General features: G+C 46.1%; 1 protein-coding gene across 4 annotated transcripts in view; it reads left to right on the top strand.

Moving 5' to 3' along the window:
• The first annotated feature begins 404 nt into the window (after nt 1-404).
• Nucleotides 405-22542, top strand: part of DUSP22 (dual specificity phosphatase 22) — a 61116-nt gene continuing 38978 nt past the window's right edge. For 2 of the 4 annotated variants that reach the window (XM_084796104.1, XM_084796102.1), the window contains exons 1-3: nt 405-575; nt 10042-10075; nt 18454-18536. In XM_084796104.1, the coding sequence (XP_084652230.1) occupies nt 555-575; nt 10042-10075; nt 18454-18536 (138 nt within the window). In that variant the 5' untranslated portion in view covers nt 405-554. Of the gene's footprint in view, nt 576-9223; nt 9319-10041; nt 10076-18453; nt 18537-22542 lie in introns of those variants that run through there. The other 2 variants (XM_084796103.1, XM_084796105.1) reach the window with 2 other exon arrangements.

Below are 22542 nucleotides of genomic sequence, written 5' to 3'. Positions count from 1 at the left end.
CCTCGATTATTTAGAGGCGCCAGCTGCCTTCCTCTCCTAAACTGAGGTCACGTCTCTGCAGAGGTGAGTCACCTAGCCCACCTTTCCGAGAGCGTGCGCCTTCTTGGTCTGGGTCGGGTGAGGCAAGGCCGCAGGAATCCCCCGCCTAAAACTTGGCTCAGAAAACCCAGACAGGGGAGCCCCGAGCCCAGACTCCATTTAGCACCTGATTCACCCAGGGAGTCAAAGCCTGAGACACTGCCGGTAATTGGCACCAGGGAGCCCCAGGGGAAAACGCCTTTGGGGACTTGGGGACCCCCTACCGCAGCGACCGCCCCCTACCCCGCGGCGCGCGTGCGCGAGCTCAGGCTCCGCGGTGCGCGTGCGCGGTGGGCGTCCCGCCGCGGGGGCGAGGGCCGCTCTCCCCGACGTGCACAGAGCCGGGCAGCCATGCCTCGTCCCCGGCGGAACGCGCAGCGAGCGCCGCCCTGGCGCCGCCTCCCGCCGCCCCACCCGCCCGTCCGAACGCGCGCGGTCTCCTCCCGCGAGCGCAGAGCGGCGATCGCGGCGTGGCCATGGGGAGTGGGATGAGCCAGGTAACGTCCGGGCCCGGCCGCCCCCCTCCTTCTGCGGCTTCCGCCACCGGGCCCAGCCCGCACAGCTTGCCCTTTGAGAGCTGGGACGCGTACTGGATGTGGTCTGTCCCCCCCTCTCCTTAGATCGGGCCCCTTGACGCCTGCCACCCACAGCATTGGTGAACCGGGCCAGATGGGCGGCTTCTGTAATTTCCTCTTTTCCCCAGATTTGGGTGCGCATGCACAGATAAGCCGCTCTGGTGGGGAAGTTCACGGAAACCCTAGAACTGACCTGGCTTTTAGGTCGTCTGGAGCTGGTTGACCCTAGGTTGTGGGGCTTTCGTAGGGCAACCTGTTGGCTGGCTGTTGGGCCCCCTAGGCCTTTTAGAAAGTCTGTCCTTGCCCCTGTTGTAGCCAAAATCCTCTGGGCCAGGTTCCTCATCCCCCTATGCTGAGGACGGTCTGGCGGCGACAGTCCTCTGGGGTCTATTTGTGTCAGCCTCAAGATTATGCTTTTAGATGCCGGGGACTACGGCAAATACTTCCGTACAAGCATTTAAAATAGTCCTGCATTTGGTTAGCTTCTGGCATTATGTTCTCCCCCAACCCCCATCTAGTCTCCACATACCTTAGCTGTCCTGTTTATGGGATCTAATAGTGTGTTTTGCTTTCTCCCTGCATCCCTCTTACCTCTTTGCTTCGCCCTTTAACATTTGTCCCTGCCTTGCTGGTGAGGAGCTCCGCAGTGGCTTAGTTATGTCCATGGGAATCACTGTCGAGGCGAGGACCTGCCATACCGGAAAGGGAACGTGTCCTTGGTGGAATCCCTCAGTTTCCGTGCTTTTGTGTGTTGCTGACTTAGGTTTAATTCACTTAATCTCCCCCCCCCCCTTGTTATTGATCAAATTTGAAGCAAACTCCGTCTCTTGGATATATGCTTGTATTATGATCCCATGAGCCCAGGGTTGGGTCAGCCGTGTGAGCCTTCTGCTTTTCAAATTAGACCAGTGGAGATGTCCATCTGGGGCTCGGGGGCTCTGTTTGCCTTCCCGTTGAGTACGGGTGTGCCTCAGCTTTCCTTTGTTGTTTCTAGTTTGTCCTGTCGTTTACTGTTTTCTTTCTGCATTTGGTTTCTTGTATTTTATATTATAATTGAAATAATAATTTTAGTTATACAAAGGATTGCCTAAGGGATATTAATTTTACATTTCTCAGCAAAAGGGGTATTATTCATCTCCACTTACCTTTTATAGTAATAGATTTCTTGACTTTTATTACAACTGTCTTGTACAGACAGCTTTTAGTGTAGACATGGAAAACTATATATACAGAGAGATTTGGAGACTCCAGTGGTTCAGTGCATACTGGCTTTACAGTTCCTTGCCCACATGAACCAGATACGTCATTTAAATTTTTCTAGTGAAATTGCTTTGAAAAGTTAGAACAGATGATGATCATTTAAATAATATTATTAAGCTGAATATGTTTAAAACATTTCAACATGTAACCAGTAAGAGAAAATTGTTCGTGTAATACTTTTTTTCTGCAGAGTCTTAAATTCTCATTAAGTACTTGCTACGTTTTAAATGCTCAGGAACCACTGGCCAACGACTACTGTCCAGCACAGATTACCGCATCTCTCCTCCTGTGTGTGGGAGAGTTAGGGGTCAGGTAGCTCACCAGGTGGAGGGCTAAAGGTTCTGAAGATAATTTCCGGAGTGTGGGGGAAGGTAGGTATCAACCTACATGGGACCTTCAGTCCAGTAAGAGATCCCTGCAAGAGTCAACATGCTTAATCTGAGATCAGAGGCAATTACCCAAATTACAAGGCAAGGCAGAGGTGGAGTACATTGCTGGATGTTGGTAACTTAAGAGCTTAACCAGTGCTCTTCCATGCATTGCTGTCTACCTTGAAGCAGAGTTTCCTTTTTCTCCCTAGCTGGGAAAAGAAAATAAAGAGCAATTTATTAACAGAATCAGGAGACGGTGTGAATGGCAGAGAATGTGATTCTAAGAATATAGGTAAAATGTGTGATGCCTTAGAATTTAAGAGTGTCAATTGGAGGGTGTTTATCTGAGGTCCATGGAGTAAAATTTCTCATCACATACAGATCAGCTTTTTTTTGGCAAAGAGTTATAATGGACTAACAGTGTAAATCCCACCCTGACTCTTTGAGAGACCAGCAGTTTTTATCTTTTTATCCTCGTGGTAGGTCTTTGTCCCAGTTTCCTGTGTTGTTCCGAGGATGAAAGGGAAATGCCCTGTGCTTTCCGTTCAGGTAAAGATGAAATAGCAACAGACAGCAAGCAGTTGGGTCTTTTGTTTTCTGAGCCTCATCTCATGTAGCTGTACTTTACATGTCGGAAGGAAGCTAGTTTCCTCTTTACGCAGATTGGGAAATGGAGATTTGGAGAACGTAGGTAAGACAGCTACGTCCTGACGCAAGTGTTGGTAATTGGTTTGAGTTCCAGTTCCCAAGGATTAGAGGGTGAGAGGTTTCTTTCCTTTGGCCAAGGCTGCCATTTGTCTCACGTGACTTCTAAAATCTCTAAAGCCAACTGGAGAAGACCAGCACGGATTAAGACTCATTGTAAAAAAAAAAAAAGTCACTCTCTTCCTTCATGATTGACATGGATAAAGGAGAAGTTCAAGGCAGGCAACCACAACTGTCTCTTTAAATTATTTTTTTTGTATAAGTCCCAAGTAAATGTTCCAAGCTGGCTAGTTAGTGGTGCCTGGGCCTTTCAGCGGTTCTTTGTTGTATAAGAGTAACTTGCTTGTTCCTCGCCAACCTGGAGAAGCAGTGAAGCTCATTCCGTGCCTGTTTTTCACCAGCTTAAGGATCCAGGGGCAGGAGAGATGACTTGGTTGGTAAAGTGCTTACTACACATGCACAAGGATTCAAGTTCGATCCTCAGCATGGTACTAAAAGCCAGGCAGGGTAGCATGTGCTTAGAATCCCAGCTCCAGGGAGGTGGAGACAGGAGGATCTCTAGGGCTTGCTGGTCAGTCAGACCATGTCTCAAAAAAATAGGTACAGAGTAATTATGGCTTAAGTTAAATTTAGCCACTTCTGCCCCCCCCATACACATATAGATATGTGTGCATGTACACAAATACACATATATGTACACACAAGGAACTGATCAAACTACCCAGCTGGTGAGTGGCAGAGCCTGAACTCAGAGCCAGTTGGTCAGAGCAGAGGGCCTCATGATATGACTAAGGGACCAGCCTAGTAAGTGTTTCTGATAACACTGGGACTAAGTAAGTACACAGTTGTATGTAAATGTCCTTTCTCTGTGGTGTCTCTGAAGGCTGGTTGATGCAACATTTTCTCAAGAGTTTGGAGCAGCACATTTTAGAGGGAGAAACTATATGTAGACCCCCTGTCCTCACTGTTATCTTACTAGTCTTAAATACTGCCATACCTCATTAAAAACACCACCCTTCATAACTGCTCTCTTTATTAAGCATGATGTCACAGAGAACTGTCCCCACATGCTTCTCCTGTGCGTGCCTTTAGCTTGATCAGCCCAAGATAATGGCAGGTGGTGGAAGTTTAGCCGTTGTGAGGCAGGAAATGAGGACCGTCCGGCTCTGACATCTTGTCCTCCAGTAAGCAGCTTCCAGTATTGTTTAGCTCATCATCTGGTTGCTCCGGTGGCCTCTTCCTCCTTTGTGCCTCTCCTGGCAGGCAAGGACGTTGTCCTGGCACTTAGAGGGAAGCCTGCTATCACTTCAGTGGATATTTTTCATGAGAGTCCCTCTGATGCTAAGAGAGCAAAGATTAAAAAAAGAAAAAAGCTGGATTTTTGCTCTCAGGATTCATAGGTACTTACAACTCAAAGGCCTTCAATGGTTAGCATAGTCCAGTGTCCATTTTCTCTAAGATGGGTAGAACAATGCCTCTCCCAGTTACTACTCAGATTCTTGGGAGACGCAAAGGAGGGCTTTAGGTGACATTATTTACAAACTGTAAAGTGGTACATGAGCTATGTGATTAGTGTTCTTGCATTTGTCCACTGCTCAGTGTAGTGATGAACTGGCCCTGGATATGGCTGGCTTCTGCTTTAGAATGACTGTGAGAAGATAACGGAGTGAAGAAAGGGTCGCCATTCAAAGGAGATCGATGCCCCAGCTTAGAGAAGGGCTCCTCAGTGGCTGCCCAGTTGACATTTGGGCTGATACTTGTTTGCAGCATCACAGGGAGCTAGAAGGCTTTGCAGGCCCCTACCTAGTTGCCATTTGCATCTTCCCCTTCTCTGGGACAACCCCACATCTCCAGACCTTGCCATGTCCCCTGGGGGAGGGGGAGACAAACTTGTTCCCAGTCGCCAACTTCTGGTTTAGTGATCTTTGTATCAGAAGCCCCAGAAGCATATTTGACCTGGAACTGGGTCTTTATCAAGGAGTGGACTTAACCCTGTGGGAAAGAAATACTGTTTCAGTATGAGCAGAGCTGCTAAACACTTTGCATTGTCACAGGTAATTCTGCTGTGTTTGTTACTCCTTTGTCCACCTATCCATTCACCATCCAAGTGGTTCCCGCTGCTGGCAAGGCTCAGTGCTAGTTCCTGTAGTGGGGATAATACTGACCCACGAAGACTCTCCCCTAGGCACCGTTTCTGGTCATGGAGGACCCGCTTCAGAAAGTGTGCATGTTTGGGGCTGGTGGGCAGACAGAGAAACATAACAATACTGTCTCTCCTGTACCCTCTGAATCTTGCCTTTCCTCATTTCTTTAAAAGACTCCTGTACTAGGGATTGAACCTAGGTTCCCACATATTACTAGGCAAGTACTCTACCGCTGACCTGCATCTAATTTTATTTTGATTCAGGCCCTTGCTATTAGGTCCTAGGCTGCCCTTGAATGTGTAATCCTCCTGCTCTAGCCTCCCAGGTAGCTGAGATTACAGACATGTACTTTGGTGTCTACTCTTTTCTCCTTTAGCATTACATTTTTATTTCACACTTAACGGAGCGGATGTGTAAGGCAGTGTTATAAGGATACACAAGGGCACACTCAAAAATGTCTTTTTTATGAATGTGTACTGGGTAAGTCTGTGACCAGAGAATATTGAGAAGTCTCTGATATTCCACAGTTCAGGGAATCCACCAAAGTTTTCCCAAATGTCCGTGGGTTTAAAAACCCAGAAAGTCCTTTTTGATGTAGGAAAAATCCAAATGTCATACCTAGTTGAAATACTGCTTTATGCCAGCTGCTTGATCAGAAGTTTCTCACATCTTTTTGGGTGGGGCTCTTAGATTTTGTGGCATCCTGAAGTACTAAGAAACATTGAAAAATACATTCCAAGCGTTTCCTGCCTCTGAGGCAGAGTTCACTTGGATACAGGTATGCTTTGAGGCAAAGGCTTTGGGACTTTTGCCCCATTGAGAGGTTGATATTAGAGCTGAGTACTATGTGGTGTATGAAGATTATTGATCAAGAGGAGCCGAGAACCCCTGGGTGCTTTTGTATTATCCCAGAGCACTTCTGCCTTTTAGAGTTCTGCTTGTTCTCCCATCTGTACCTCCCAGTGACGGAGGGGCTTCTAGAGAGCCAGTTCCTCTGTGGTTGGTATTCTCTCACCAGTTCCATACGAGAGTACCACACTGCCTTGATTTGAACGTGGTTTGAGCCCACAGTAAGGTATGTTGAACGCTGATCCTCAGTGGCCCAGAGCAGGAGGTGGTAGGCCCTGGAGGAGGCGTTTGAGCCATGAGGCAGCACACTTATCGGTGGATTGATGTCTTTCTCCCCGGGAGCTGGTTAGCTGTTGTAGTTCAGTCTCTCTCTCCCACATGTGCCAACCTACACCCCTCACCACATGCTCCAGCCAGAAACTGACCAAGATGCTGGGGCCCCATGTCCTAGGACTTCAGAACACTGAGCCCAGCTAAACCCCGGCCCTCTATAAGCTGCCCAGTGCTGTGGCAGCAGAAACGGAGCAGGTCAGCCCGAAAGTAAAGACGTGAAAGGACTGGGTCCTGCTAACCGTGGTAAGGAAACAAAACAAGACAAAAGGAGAGAACATGAGGAGTGTGTGACCAGGAGAGACCTTCTGTAGGGAACCCCTGGGGAAATGGTAGAGGAAGGCGTCTCAGCAGACGAAGGGGTTGATGATCAGGACCGAGTCTAAGCTTGCTCTTCCAGAGAAGTAAAATATCCCCAAGTCACAGCGTAGACTTTTCCGACCCATCTTTGCTGTCTCCCGGCTGATGGTGCCTGTCCTTACTCCCTGTCGGTGTTTGCACTGGTCTCCTGTGTCCTCCAATGAGCGCTGCTCTGCAGGCTGCTCTACACACCGTCTTTCTGTGGGAAAGCCGTTCCGTTCCTTTCTTTGTCTGGCCCAGAGGATACCAGCACTAAGAATACCAGCCAAGGGCTGAGTTCAACTCAACTGTCTTGTTTAAGTCATGACACTGAGTAGTTGAGAAGTTTACCCACATGCTGTTTAATCTGTTGGAAAGCAGCTTTCCTTGATTTTTGTTCTGTAACTCTATTAGGAAGAGAGCCAGAATCTAGCTACAGAAAAGGGTGGGAGCAATTTGCTTACTAGTCCAACCTATGAAATTTTAGCTCACTGTCCTGTCTAGAAAACTTGAATCTTATCTACATCTCAGAGGTAGCCGTGTATACCTGTAAATATGGCTGCAAGGACATGTGGGCGGAGTCCACTACTGCAGTCAAGGCCCATCGTTTTTGAGATCCTTGGTATTTTTGTAGTGCTCTTTGCTTAAGCACCGTTCACCTGGGTCTCATTCTTGAACTCTATAGCTGGGCCTGTGATGGTTGTGTCTATCCAAGGATGTATGACAGCTACTATAGTCACCTGGAGATGATTGAACATATATGCTTATTAATATAATGCCATTTTCATAAGGGACTCTGGCTCACTTGGTGCATAGGTGACCTAGAGCCAGTCTTTAAAGGTGCAGAGGCAGATAGAAGTCACAGACTGTTCATTGGCTACAGTCAGACCACAGATAGGCCTTCTTAATTTATCTTATAGTTCAGTAATTTTAAAATTTAAGGTAAAAATATCTATTTTCCCTGTGTCTCCATGTGATTGAGTTCATGATTCTCAGGTGTACATGGGGCTGGGGGGGGGGGGTGCACCAGGCGTAGAACTGAGGCTGAAAATACCGAAAGCCAGTCTTGGAAGGTCTCGGTGCTGGGGCACAGAACTTCCTTACTGTCTATGGTGAATACTATGAGAAGACTGAAGTGTAAAGGGGATCTGCTAAGCTCAGGGAGTAAGGTTAGGGCAGAAGCCATCTCAGTTGCCTCTGTCTTTTTTCACTGTTTGAAGTCCATACCAGTGACCTCATCTGTAAGCCGTGGAATTGAAACACAGCTACGTTAGCAGAACAGGACAGGTGGCCAGGAAGGCTAGGGGACACACCTCAAGGGTTACCACCTGACACTGATACCCACTGCCTGTGCTGCCAGGGACACTCTGAGCTGTTTCTGAGTTGTTGTCCACACTCAGGTCACATGCTCATCCTAGAGCTGGAAAGTCCTGTGGGAGCAGGTTATCTGTCACTGCACCGCCTCTGCAGTAGGAGTTTAGCTCTTTAGAACTTAGAGCTGGGGAGGAAGGAGAGAGCGCGGAACCTGTCCCGGCAGATGTCTACGCAGCCCATTCACAGAGGTGCTGTGGCAGTGAAACCCTGTGTTGCCCACACGACTTCATCTTCCTTTTTCTGAACTGGCATTTCTAAGGTATATTAAACACTCTCACTCATCCTACACTTCTTGGTAGAATTTCATTACATTTAACCTAGAGCCCTGAAAATGCAGAATGTCCTTAGCGCAGGACCAGATCTCCCAATCTGCTGCTACTGCCTGCCTTGTCCCCTCACTCCTGCACAGGAGCCATGTGTCCTCTTCTAGAGTAGGCCTTGTTCTTAGTCCATAGGGTACAGTATAGCCATAGAATCAAGCTCCACGGTCCCTGGCAGCCATCAGTGAGCCTTCTCTTGGTTATTTTTATTTTTCTGACCACTCCCTCATTCTTTCCCCCTTTTTATTAGGAGTTGAGAGCTCAACATGTCCCCTGTCTTGAGTAGCCTCCTTGCCATTAAAATACAATTTTAAATTATGGGTAGGTGTGTGTATCATTATGTGGGTATTTGAGAACCCAGGTGCCCAGGGAGGCTGGACCTGTTAGCTGCCCTGCAACTGTCGTTGCAGACAGTGTGAGCAGCTTGGTGTGGATGTTGAAGACCAAACTCAGATTCTCTGGAAGAATAGCAAGTGCTCTTAACCATTGAGACAGCTCTCCTGCCCCTTCCTTGCCATTTTATTTTGAGATTTTGTATTTTTTAATTAATTTATTCATATTACATCTCAGTTGTTAGCTCATCCCTTGTATCCTCCCATTCCTCCCTTCCTCCCACTTCCCCCCTACTCCCCTCCCCTATGTCTGTGTCTGAGGGGGACATTTTTTTTTAAACAAGTGTCAGAGTACCTTTTCTTTTGGCGTTGATTGTAAATGTCTCCATTTCTGTATGGTTAACGTGTGATGGACTGTGATAATTTGTTTTTCCAGTATCACTTAATGTGTAAAGTAGCCAAAAGAGCCATGTTCTGAATGTGCCATTTAGAATTTGATGTTACATCCTAATAAAAGACAGGAGACCCTGGGGAATGGGAGACAAATGCGGAAAAGCTCCAGGCAGCCAGAAGTTGCCAGGGACCCTCAGCTTGGTCTATCTGCAAGATAAACATGCATTATTTACAACAGAAATTCGATGGTACGTGTTCCACTCGGCCTCATAAAAATAGGGACCTTGCGAGGGTGGCGCTGAGGGGGCAGAGTTCAGGAGGACTGTATTGCTACAGCACCTGGGTATATGCAGAACCAGCAAGCCAGGTGCAAGTAGAAATAGTGGCAGGGAGGTCACTGCACTTTCAGTTTCCAGAGCATTCGTGTAACTGGATTTCACCACCTTTACGAAAGCCTGACAGGGATTTCCTTGGTACTTTGAAAACTCTGAAGTGTTGGCGAAGCATAGTATCTTAGCTCTGCTGAAGTCTTCCATAGGGGGGATGGGGAATTTTCTAGTCCAGCAGAGAACTAGGCCTGCCACAGAATCACTGAATGGGGTCACAGAACACTGTGGTGCCATTTATAGCACTTGGCAGTGGACACTGTGTACCCAAAGATCTTGAATATTAGAGGGCATGTTTGGCAAGACAGTCAGGGAAGTGCAGTGGGGAGAAGGGCAGTGTTCTCTTTGCCCAGAGCAGCATGCTATCCTGAGCCTAAGCTCAGGGAGCTGAAGGGAGTTGAAAGGTTACAGTGTAACCTTAGAACAAATTTCCTTAGAGGCTGTGATCAAGGCTGAGGTACTTGGAATTAGGTATTGTAGGTGAGGGCCCCTGGGCTTGGCTGGGACATCTTGTGAGAGCTTCACCTGTAGGGCAGCAATACTGTCTAAGTATCCTGTGATGTTATGCCTGTGTCTCTCTTCCAGATCCTGCCCGGCCTGTACATTGGCAACTTCAAAGGTAAGTCATCACTCTATTTCTTTAATGGTGGTAAATACATATATAGCACAAAATTGCCTTTGTAGCTATCTGTATCCAAGTCAAAAGCCCTAAGTATTTTCACATGGCTATGTAACCATCACCATCTATTTCCAGAACTTTCCCTCCATCCCAGATTGTAAATATGACCCACTGCCCCCTCCCCCAGCTCAGTGGGTTGGGCCTGTGTGACTCTGTGGATTTGAGACATGTCTGACACTATGCAGGTAGTACTGTTTTGAAGGACCACAGGAAGATCTGATTTCAGACTTACAATCTTTTATGGCTAGCGCGTTGTGTGCACAGCTCATTGCCACAGTGGCTGTGGTTATGGGTTTCCGTTTAGGATGCCCAGTGATTTGAGGTCAGTAAGTACCAAAGGTCTGCTGTCATCCTCTTAACAGCATGGATGAAGGATTTCTTCATTGAGCGTGATTGGTTGCATGCTCAAGTTCATAGCTGAGCTTCATGAGATAGATAGATAGATAGATAGATAGATAGATAGATAGATAGATAGATAGAGATATCTCAGGGTAGTGCAACTATGCGCCTGTACTGTGATGCAACAGAGAACAGGCAGGTGTGACAGCAGCACTGGCCACTGTCGCTTCCCTGTCTCCAGCAATCCAGTAGCTCACCTGGTCATGTGTAGTAGAGCGGGCCTCTTAATTGACAAATTCACAGTTTTATCACCAAACCACAGTTTAAAATGGTAAGCTGTTGTAAAATGTATTTCATGGGTAATGAAAAATTGTAATTTAATTGTGGTTAGAATTGCACAACTCTGAATGTATTAAAAATCACTGACATGTATGTATACCCTTAAAACGATGAATCATATGGTATGTGAGTCATACTTTCATTTGACACTATTGTGTCAAATAAAACAGTTGAAAAATAGTCCATTAAGTATATCGTCCCCTAATATCTGCTGTCATCTAGCTCCAGGATCCTTCGTAGAAACCAAAAACCGAAGTCAAGCCCTTTATTTAATGCATCCATAGAACCCCAGTGTGTCTCCTCTGAACTGAAACCATCTCTAGATGGTTACCTAATACAGGGTAGGTGTTGTGTGAGAGTCGTAATGTATTGTTTAGGGAGCAATGACAAGAACCAATGTCTGTATATGCTCAGTCCAGGTATAATTTGGTCAAATACGTTTGCTCCAGTTTTGGTTGACCTGTGGATGCAGAGCTCCTGGGTAGAGGAAGGCAACTTTGTATGAAGTCAAATAATGATTGCTAAGATGTGAATCTTGTGGAAGTAGGAGACGGTCATGTTAAGTGAAATAGCCAGACTCAGAAAGACAATGTGTCCTCTCATAAGGAAACAAGATGAAAGTAGAAGGGCAGTTAGTTAAGAGAAGCGAGATAAGGCACGAGACAGGAGGATGGAGAATGGGCTAAATATAATTAAAACATCTTAAAAATATGTCAGTTGTCAGAATAAAACCTTTTGTTTCATGCAAATGATATCTGCCAGTAAGTTTTTCTTAAAATTTAAATCCTGATGGGCTTGGAATCTGGAGAAGCCCTGAGAAACAGCAGTGCCATGAATGTGCTCCATCAGGCTTTCCGTCCAGCTGTCGGTGGGCTCCAGAGGCACCAGCCACATCTGCATTCCTAAGCTGCATACACAGGAGGAAACTGGGACGTTATGCATTGACGTCAATGTGTGGGTGGATAACTGTGGGTTCCTGAACCATTCTTTTATTAAATTTAACTTTATTTCTTATTAATATGTTTGAAAGGGTCATGGAGGTGTGTGTGTGTGTGTGTGTGTGTGTGTGTGTGTGTGTGTGTGTGTGTGTGTGTGTGTGTGTGTGTGTACATTTGTGCCAGGGTACCAATGTGGAGGTCTATGATGGTTTGAATAGGTTTTGCCCCCATAGACTCATGTGTTTAAATGCTTAGCCCATGAGGAGTGACACTACTAAGATGTGTGGCCTTGTTGGAAGAAGTATGTCACTGTGGGATGGGGCTTTGAGGTCTCCTGTTCCACCCAGTATGGAGCACAGTCTCCTCCATGCTGTTTGTGGATGCAGGTGGAGAGCTCTCAGCTCCTTCTCCAGCACCATGTCTGCCTGGATGCTGCCATGTTTACCACCATGATAATAATGGGCTAAACCTCTGAAATTGCAATCCAGCCCCAATTAAATGTTTTCCTTTATAAGAGTTGTCACGGTCATGGTGTCTCTTCACAGCAAAAAAAACCCAAATTAAGACAGAGGTTGGTACCAGGAACTCTAGGGCATTGCTGTGATAGGGCTGACCATGCCTTTGTTTGGAGGACAGTGGCTTTGGGACTTTAGATAAGGAAAGCAGTGGAATACTTTAAGTACTGCTTACTGGGCCATCCTAGTAGGAACATGGAAGAAGTGGTGCTCGGGGTGACCTGAACTGTGAGGGTCTGGCTCAAGAGGTTTCAGAGGAGAGGATTTTAGTATGTTGCATGGGGATCTTTCTTGTGATATTTTAGTGATGAATTGGCTGCCTTTTGCCCATATCAGAAGAGTATGCCACAGGTTAAAGTGAAGAGATTTAGATTGATTGCATTGACAAAGAAAAATCTCAAAACAGCCTAGTGTAGACTCTGCCCTGTGGTTCACTCTTATGAAGAGAGGGTTTGTAAACTGAGCAAGAAAAACAAAAACAAACAAACAAACAAAAAACAAAATATATGGTTCAGAGATTAAAGGTGCACCAGGAAGCAGAATGGAGCTAAGTCCTATTTTCAAGGATGTTAAATGGAACTAAGGAAGTGCCGACCTCAGGATAAGATCCCACCCAGATAAGGCTTGTCCCTGGCCTCCCAACCCAGTTTTGGGGAACCTTAGAGACATTTTTTTCTGTTATCTCCATGAACCATCCCTTCTGGGCAGAGATATGCTAGGGCTTAAATAGAGAGGATATTTGGTTCCTGGGCTCCTTGCAGACACGAACTCATACGGCTCCATGGAGGCTTAGGTCCAAGTGTACTGGTACAGGCTTTTAATCCTAGCACCCGGGAGGCAGAGGCATGCAGAGCTCTGAGTTCAAGGCCAGCCTGATCTACAGAGCAAGTTCCGGGATAGCCCATCTCAGGCAGTGAAAAAAACCGTGGATACAAAAGACTCGAGAGGATGTAATTGAAGGAGGGAGCCATGGTCCAGCCCCAGCAAGCAGCAGAACTTGACAGCATCAGCCACATGGTTCTTGGCTTTAGAATTAAGCATGGAATTTCCTTCTGTGACTAAGGACAGGCATAAGGCAGGGGTGTCACTGCGTGGAGGCCCAGAGAGGCCATTGTGTGAAGCTGTGAAAGGTCACTGGATGGAGCTGTGAAGTTGAAATCTGGATTTCTATTGGAGACCTCAAGATGCTGGAGATGCCAGAGTTGTGGGATCCCTGTCAAGGAAAGCTGATACCTGGGAGTGGAACCAGCCCAGGAGAAAAAACTGTGCTGTAGTCAACCAAGATGAGAGGAGCTGAAGAGCTCTGTGACATCAGACATGGCGATGAGTTTGGAGTTTAACCAATTGGGTTTCTGCCTTGCTTTGGTCCAGTATTACCTCACTGTGCTCCCTTCCCTACGTTTTGGAATAGTAACCATATCCTGTGCCGTGATGTGTTAGAAGCATGTGATCTGCTCTTTGATTAGATTTTATAAGGGATTGTAGTTAAGAGATTGCTTGAAGCTCAGAAGAGGCTTTGAACTTTGGACTTTCAAGCCTTGTTGAGACTGTGTTAGACTATGGGAACTTTACAGGTTGGACTAGATGCATTTTGCATTAAGTTATGGTTATAAGCCTGGAGGTCAGGGAGGGGCCAGGGAGCGGAATATGGTAGTTTGAATAGATATGGCCATTATAAACTCGTGTGTTTGAATGCTTGGCCCATGAGGAGTGGCACTACTAGGAGGTGTGGCCTTGTTGAAGGAACTGTGTCACTGTGGGGCTGGCATTGAGTTCTATGCTCCAGCTCCACCCAGAGTGACACACAGTCTCCTTGCTGCCTTCAGATCAAGCTATAGAGGAACTCTTAGCTCCTTCTCCAGCACCGTGCCTTCCCAGATGCTGCCATGTTTCCCACCATGATGATAATGGACTAAACTAAAATCTGAACTGTATACCAGCCCCAATTAAATGTTGTCCTTTATAAGAGCTGCCGTGGTCATGATGTCTCTTCACAGCAATGTGGACCAATGTGGAGGTCCTATGATGGTTTGCATAGGTTTTGCCCCCATAGACTCATGTGTTTAAATGCTTAGCCCATGAGGAGTGGCACTACTAAGATGTGGGGCCTTGTTGGAAGTAGTGTGTCACTGTGGGACTGGGCTTTGAGGTCTCCTGTTCCACCCAGTATGGAGAGCACAGTCTCCTCCATGCTGCTTGTGGATGCAGATGGAGAGCTCTCAGCTCCTTCTCCAGCACCATGTCTGCCTGGATGCTGCCATGTTTACCACCATGATAATAATGGGCTAAGCCTCTGAAATTGCAATCCAGCCCCAATTAAATGTTTTCCTTTATAAGAGTTGTCACGGTCATGGTGTCTCTTCACAGCAATAAAACCCAAATTAAGTCAGAGGTTGCTACCAGGAACTCTAGGACATTGCTGTGATAGGGCTGACCATGCCTTTGTTTGGAGGACAGTGGCTTTGGGACTTTAGATAAGGAAAGCAGTGGAATACTTTAAGTACTGCTTACTGGGCCATCCTAGTAGGAACATGGAAGAAGTGGTGCTCGGGGTGACCTGAACTGTGAGGGTCTGGCTCAAGAGGTTTCAGAGGAGAGGATTTTAGTATGTTGCATGGGGATCTTTCTTGTGATATTTTAGTGATGAATTGGCTGCCTTTTGCCCATATCAGAAGAGTATGCCACAGGTTAAAGTGAAGAGATTTAGACTGATTGCATTGACAAAGAAAATCTCAAAACAGCCTAGTGTAGACTCTGCCCTGTGGTTCACTCTTATGAAGAGAGGGTTTGTAAACTGAGCAAGAAAAAAAAAAGCAAAATGTATGGTTCAGAGATTAAAGGTGCACCAGGAAGCAGAATGGAGCTAAGTCCTATTTTCAAGGATGTTAAATGGAACCAAGGAAGTGCCGACCTCAGGATAAGATCCCACCCAGATAAGGCTTGTCCCTGGCCTCCCAACCCAGTTTTGGGGAACCTTAGAGACATTTTTTTCTGTTATCTCCATGAACCATCCCTTCTGGGCAGAGATATGCTAGGGCTTAAATAGAGAGGATATTTGGTTCCTGGGCTCCTTGTAGACACGAACTCATACGGCTCCATGGAGGCTTAGGTCCAAGTGTACTGGTACAGGCTTTTAATCCTAGCACCCGGGAGGCAGAGGCATGCAGAGCTCTGAGTTCAAGGCCAGCCTGATCTGCAGAGCAAGTTCCGGGATAGCCCATCTCAGGCAGTGAAAAAAAAACGTGGATACAAAAGACTCGTGAGGATGTAATTGAAGGAGGGAGCCATGGTCCAGCCCCAGCAAGCAGCAGAACTTGACAGCATCAGCCACGTGGTTCTTGGCTTTAGAATTAAGCATGGAATTTCCTTCTGTGACTAAGGACAGGCATAAGGCAGGGGTGTCACTGCGTGGAGGCCCAGAGAGGCCATTGTGTGAAGCTGTGAAAGGTCACTGGATGGAGCTGTGAAGTTGAAATCTGGATTTCTATTGGAGACCTCAAGATGCTGGAGATGCCAGAGTTGTGGGATCCCTGTCAAGGAAAGCTGATACCTGGGAGTGGAACCAGCCCAGGAGAAAAAACTGTGCTGTAGTCAACCAAGATGAGAGGAGCTGAAGAGCTCTGTGACATCAGACATGGCAATGAGTTTGGAGTTTAACCAATTGGGTTTCTGCCTTGCTTTGGTCCAGTATTACCTCACTGTGCTCCCTTCCCTACGTTTTGGAATAGTAACCATATCCTGTGCCGTGATGTGTTAGAAGCATGTGATCTGCTCTTTGATTAGATTTTATAAGGGATTGTAGTTAAGAGATTGCTTGAAGCTCAGAAGAGGCTTTGAACTTTGGACTTTCAAGCCTTGTTGAGACTGTGTTAGACTATGGGAACTTTACAGGTTGGACTAGATGCATTTTGCATTAAGTTATGGTTATAAGCCTGGAGGTCAGGGAGGGGCCAGGGAGCGGAATATGGTAGTTTGAATAGATATGGCCATTATAAACTCGTGTGTTTGAATGCTTGGCCCATGAGGAGTGGCACTACTAGGAGGTGTGGCCTTGTTGAAGGAACTGTGTCACTGTGGGGCTGGCATTGAGTTCTCCTATGCTCCAGCTCCACCCAGAGTGACACACAGTCTCCTTGCTGCCTTCAGATCAAGCTATAGAGGAACTCTTAGCTCCTTCTCCAGCACCGTGTCTGCCCAGATGCTGCCATGTTTCCCACCATGATGATAATGGACTAAACTAAAATCTGAACTGTATACCAGCCCCAATTAAATGTTGTCCTTTATAAGAGCTGCCGTGGTCATGATGTCTCTTCACAGCAATAAAACCCTAACTAAGACAAGGTCAGAGGTCACCTCTGAGGCTCTCTTTTACCTCTACGTGGACTCCAGGATTAAACTCAAGCTGTCAGGCCTTCAAATCAAGTGACTTTATTCACTGGGCCATTTAGCCAGCCCCTCCCCTAAACAGTTCTTTTTCCTGTTTGTGTTGGTCAGCTTTTCGTTCCTATAACAAATAACCTGAAATAATCAGCTTAAAAAGAGGAAAGGTTCACTTTGCTTTCTGTTGAGGAGGTTTGAGTCCACAGTCAGTTGACTCATTGCTTTTGGAAGCGTGACAGCAGCTCATATTGGGAGTGGAGAAAGGGTTACAGAAGATGGTGCTCACTTCATGGCATCAGGGAAGTAAAAAAGAAAAGAAGGGACCAGTGTCCTGTTACCTCCTTCAAGAACATGGCCCATGTGACTTAAAAATCACCTACTGAGGGACTCACCACCTTCCAGCAGCACTAAACTGAGGATCCAGGCGTTAAGGCGCAAGCCTTTGAAAGGCGTCCTGCACTGCATTCTGCAGGATGACGTGATTCAAAGCTGTGCTGCCCCAGCTTATGCTCCTGACGCCAGGCTGTGGCTGAGGTCACTGGGTGTGGAGTAGAAGGCTGCTTTTTCAAGCGGGAATCTGAAGTTTGGGATGGTTAAATCAATGAGGAAAAATTTCAAATTGAAAACAAACATTTTAATATTACATTTAAAGACTTTTTCCTGACTTCGCAGCATTTTTTTTTTTAGAACATTGTTTCTTAGTTTTTGCTCTATTCCAGGACTTGTTGGGAATGTAAATAGTTTGACTATAGACCCGGAATGAGATTAGAACCCAGGAACTAGCCTTTCTGATGTGCTGCCCAGAGTGGTTGTGTGTGGTAAACCCTTAGCCGCACACCCACATGCACTGTAAAGAGTAGACCTTCTCTCATTATTCCCCACCTTAGTGAGCCTGGTCCCTGCTTGTCCCCGCATGTGATTCTGGCTCCATATGTTTGTACAAACTGAGTTTCTAGAGTACTTAGGCTTGGTGCTTTCATTTTCCCAGCAGGCCCTGGGCATTTCCCATGTCACCAGATACTCTTGAGGAATATCATCATCATACATTCGCCTCTTGGTGCTTTTCCTCTTGTATCCCTTTGACGAGCTTGGTCAAGGCTTAGGACTCGGAAGAGCAGGCCTTCTTTTTTCTTGCTGGACTACTTTGTAGCTTAGCCAAGGTGTCTAATTCAGAGCATCCCCAAATTCATATTTTCTTCTATAAGTAGGAGCATTAGAAGGGAATATAATTTGGTGTCAGTTTCTTATGAAGATAATTTAATAGCTGGTTGATAATTCCATGTGGGATTTATGGAAAATTTTTGTTGGCTTGTTTTTGCTCTAACATGGATATCAATATTATAAACCATAGTCCTGTCTCAAGATTTCCCTCTCTCAGAGTAAGATATATCCATCATGCTCCGCTGTCTTCCACAGTGAGTGGGTCCTGGGATTTTGCTTTCAAAATAAGTGATCAGTAAGAGGTAGCTGGGTTGGTTTGTTTGTTTTAATAAACATGTGTATTATAAAAATGTACTGACTTACTATACTATAATGTCTTGTATTTCTTTTAACAGCCTTCCCAATTACAATCTTTTTAAAATCTGGCTATAATTCTTGAGCTCAAAAGTTCAGTTAGAACTAAATTAAGACAAAATACGTAAAAGCAATATTCCTAACTTCACCAAGTTAGATTATACTGGATAGTTGTTAGTGATGAAGTATCAAGAAAAAAAAATCTGCAAGTCATGCACCGTTCTCTGCTTAGACTGTATGAGTGTTGCACTCATTAAGACTATTAAAATGTCCCGTCTCTGTTTGCTGGCAGATGCAAAGGATGCTGAACAACTGAGCAAGAACAAGGTGACACACATTCTCTCTGTCCACGACAGTGCCAGGCCCATGTTGGAGGTAAGAGAGAACTGTGTTTGTGTGTGTGTGTGTGTGTGTGTGCGCGCGCGCGCGCGCACAATACCTTTGTATTAAGTTAAATTTACACCTGTGCCCACTTGCAGACATGCTGGGGCCTGACGCAGAGGGCATCCTTCTTGTACTGCTGCTGCATCACTTGATTGACATTTTTCTAAATGCCAACAAACCAACCAACCAACCAACAAACAAACTGATACTGCCTTTCCCTTTGAATATTTAGGTTACTTAAAACACAATTTACAGCCTAGTGGTGACTTATATACTTGTACTCACAGCACTCAGGCAAGAAGATGGCTTCACGTTTTAAGGCCAACCTGGGTTACGTAGTGAATTCCAGCCTGGTTAGGCTATAGAGTGAGACCCTGTGTCAAAATAAAATAATAAATAAATAAAAATTAAAACAATAAAAAAAATCAGACTGAGGGCATCATGGTGGTAGGGTAGCCTAGCACACATGAAGATCTAGGTTCCATCCCTGGAAAATTATTTCTCCTGTTGTGGGTGTGGTGTCCTCGTGAATTCAAGTTGCTTATTTCCTTATGATGTTGGCACAAAAGTTTTACTACCATTTGAGTTAAGGAGTAAAGGAAGGCAAGTGCCCTCCTCCCCTCCCCCACTTGACTTTCCCAGGCCTGGTCTGAATGGACACCTCATGGATACTGGTTCTAACTGAGCCAGGACAAAACAGTTGAGTAGAGAGCTGTTGTGTTTTAGGTTTGTGGGGTAAACAGGGTGTGTCTGCTTGCACACTAATTCCAAAAACATCTTTAACTTTACCCCATGGACGGTTTGAGCTGTTGGTTAGGAGCAATATCTATTTTTGTTTCTGCCGTGGCACAGCCCAAGTTAACCTCTTTTTAGAAAACAATGCCTGTGTGGTTGTGATGCATGTTTTTTCTATCTTAGGGTGGGGTATTGGGAAGGGAGGGGTACTTGTTCTGAAAGAAAGAATCCTGGCTCAAGCTGTTTTCATTGAAAGTCATACCATGCAACAGTAGGGTGTGTGTGTGTGTGTGTGTGTCTGTTTTCTTTGGACTTTGGAGCTTCCAGGTTTTAGCCACTACAAAACAAGCTAAAGTAGAGAGGTGAAAATGGAGGCTGAGAAATAGTCTTGAAGTGTGCAGCAGACGATCAGTGCTGCCCAGATCTCTCCCATTTTATCTTCCCAGGCAGAAGCTCATACTTCCTTCTGCTGTTCCCATGGGTGTTTGCCAGGGTACTGTGTTAGTCTCAGTGGAAATGGCAGACTTTTTTTTTTTTTTTACCTCCAACAGTTAGTTTGAAAATAGCTATTCCATTATTTAATCTGTTAGTGCTAGTTTGTGTTTAAAATATAGACAAGGTAAACTGCAAAGTGGTCATGACTGACTTCCTCTTAAATCACAAGATGAGGCTTGAGGTTTCCTTTATTTTAATAAATTGCACAGCAGTACTTCCCCGTCATCCCCAGGTCTGCCTTCAGGTTGTGTACAAACTGTAATGGGGCTTTGAGCACTACTCTCCATCTCTTACTTTCTGTCTGCATATAAGGTCCTCAAGTGTTAGGAGTGAGACAGCTCCAGTCTCTGCCACACACGAACTCTACCTGGACTGGAAAGTACGGCAGGTGGGATTGTAATCCGGGAATAAAGAAGCCGCTGTGTGCACGAACCTCAGAGCTATGGGCAGGCTGTGGGCCTCCATTCTTAACACACTGTATGTCCATTGTATTCAATGTATTTTGTCCTTAGGGACAAATTCTGCCTTTACAAAGACAAGAGGGAAGTGGAGAGAGAGAGGGAGAGGGAAGTCACTGTGCTCCCTTTGGTATAGTTTTTATGTTTTCTCAAAGCACCATCACCCTGCACCTGCAGTTTCCTATCCTGAGCTTTCAGACTCCTCTGTGCTGTGTTGTACCCACTGGATCCTGCTACTGCCGCAGCTGGATAGGAAGGTTACACTGCAGGTTTACAGCATGGCAGAGTTTAACACTGCCCGTCTCATGGCACTCATCTTTTATGTCATAGGCAATTTGTTAACGTGTTCCTATGAAGCTAATCAGCAGCCCCTCCAGCTGCATGTGTGGGAAGTTATGTGGAGCGATGTGTACACAGTAATTACGTTGCTGGACTTCCACATGTTCCGGAGCTTTGATTCGCCATCTTCCCTCTGAAATCCCAAAATCAGTTCCAGGATCCATGGCCTAAGCACTGTGGAGAGGAGGCTGGGAAGTTCCTGTTGTGGGTCTCCCACAGCCCTGTGTTCTGCTGGCCCGGATCCCTGAAGGGAGCTGGGGCAGGGCTGAAGATGCGGGACAGGGTGCCATAAGCAGGCTGAGCAGATGCTCTCCTTTGGGCGGAGCCTGCCCGAGGGTAGAGGAAGGGGTGGGGCGAGAAGGAGCTGAGACTCCGCGTTTTCTGAGAACTTCAAAACCAGACAAGTTTATGAAATTCCCCTAGCGTAGTCTGGGCATCCTTCCTCTGGGATGGGCAGGAAGAAAGTAGGTGGTCTCTTCCCCAAATCAAGAGATTTTAGTCCCACAACATCCAGGCAGGACTTCCAGAAGCATGGCTGCCAGGCAGCCATATATGGGGCTCTATGGTATGGGTACTTCTTGGGTCTTCTCAGCGAACACCTCAATGGTTTTAAGGCATTAAGGTCCTTGCCATCAAGCGCTTTAGAGTCTCTATAGCACCTTTTAATGGAAGAGAGGGCAAGTGAGAGCATGTGGTCACATCATTGAACATGCTTCAAGAGTTGATGAGGGAATCTGAGAATCCCTATTTTTCTGTCACAATTCCTGACCAGCACAGCATCCTAAACTGCACCCACCACACAGGTTAGTTCATGCTTTATTAGATTTTTAGTTGGCCTACATATAACTTGCTATTATTTAGTTGATTTTGGAGGAAGTTTCCAGAATAATACTTGAAGTGTCTAACACTCCTACCAACATGCCGGGAGGGATTGGAGGCCACTGAGCTCAGCTCTCTCCAGTGGAAGCAGGAGTTTCTGATGGCCCAGGGTTTGTGTGGCCTCAGGTGCACAGAATAAGGCAGTCAGTCCAGAAAAGAAACCCGGAGCTGCTTGCACTGTCCTAGAAGAGTTTCTCCTTTTTTGGTTTTTCTGTTAGCCTTGGCTGTCCTGAACTCGCTTTGTAGACCAGGCTGGCTTTGAACTCACAGTGATCTGCCTGCCTCTGTTTCCTGAGTGCTGGGATTAAAGGCGTGCGCCACAATGCCCTCCTCCTCTCTGCCATTCTTCCCCTCCTGGTGGTTGCCTGAGCTAGGAGATTTTTCTTTTAAACTCTAATAGAATTGTTCTTGAGTTTCAATAAGCAAGCAAGCAAGCGAGAAAAACCTCCTCAGAAACAAAGGCACGGCATTGCATTGGAGTGCAAGTCAGACTCAAGGCAGACTAGCAGCCATAGCTTTAGAGGGAGAGTTCGAAGCCCCCCTTCCTGCCCCCATCCCCCGGGGTCAGAGAGCGCAGCCTCAAGCACACAGCAACAGAACAGGGAGAAGCTGGCTTTCAGGAGCAATTGAGAAGAGGTGCAGCGCTGTACAGTGGTGGCCGCGCACGCTACTGTGCTAGGGACAGGACATCTGGGAAAGAGAGATGTCTCTTAAAGGGCTGATTCTTCTATCTGATTCTAGCTAAGCCTGCCTTCCTAGGAGTGGTTCTTTGACATTAGGGAAGGGGTGTACTATTGAGCTCTCCCTCGCAGTGTGTGTAGATGTGCTTTTTCCCTGTACCAGCACAGTTTTATTTTTTAAAGCTTGTATCAATTGTACAAACTAATAGATGTTATTGTGATATTTCCATGCCTGGCTGGAATATACTTTGGTAACATCCACTACCCTCTCTTGTTCTTTTATTCTTTTCACTTAGAAAAAATTATGTTTTGCTTTGTTTTTGTTTTTTTGTTTTTTTTGTTTTTTGTTTTTTTTGGTCAAAATCTTGTTCCTTTCCAAGACAGCTCTTCTGCATGGATGCTGGGAACAAA

The sequence above is a fragment of the Acomys minous genome (assembly GCF_964271855.1).
Source record: "Acomys minous genome assembly, chromosome: 9".
Taxonomy (NCBI): Eukaryota; Metazoa; Chordata; class Mammalia; order Rodentia; family Muridae; genus Acomys; species Acomys minous.
The sequence above is the reverse complement of the archived record's forward strand: the minus strand, read 5'-3'. Positions and strand labels throughout refer to the sequence as shown.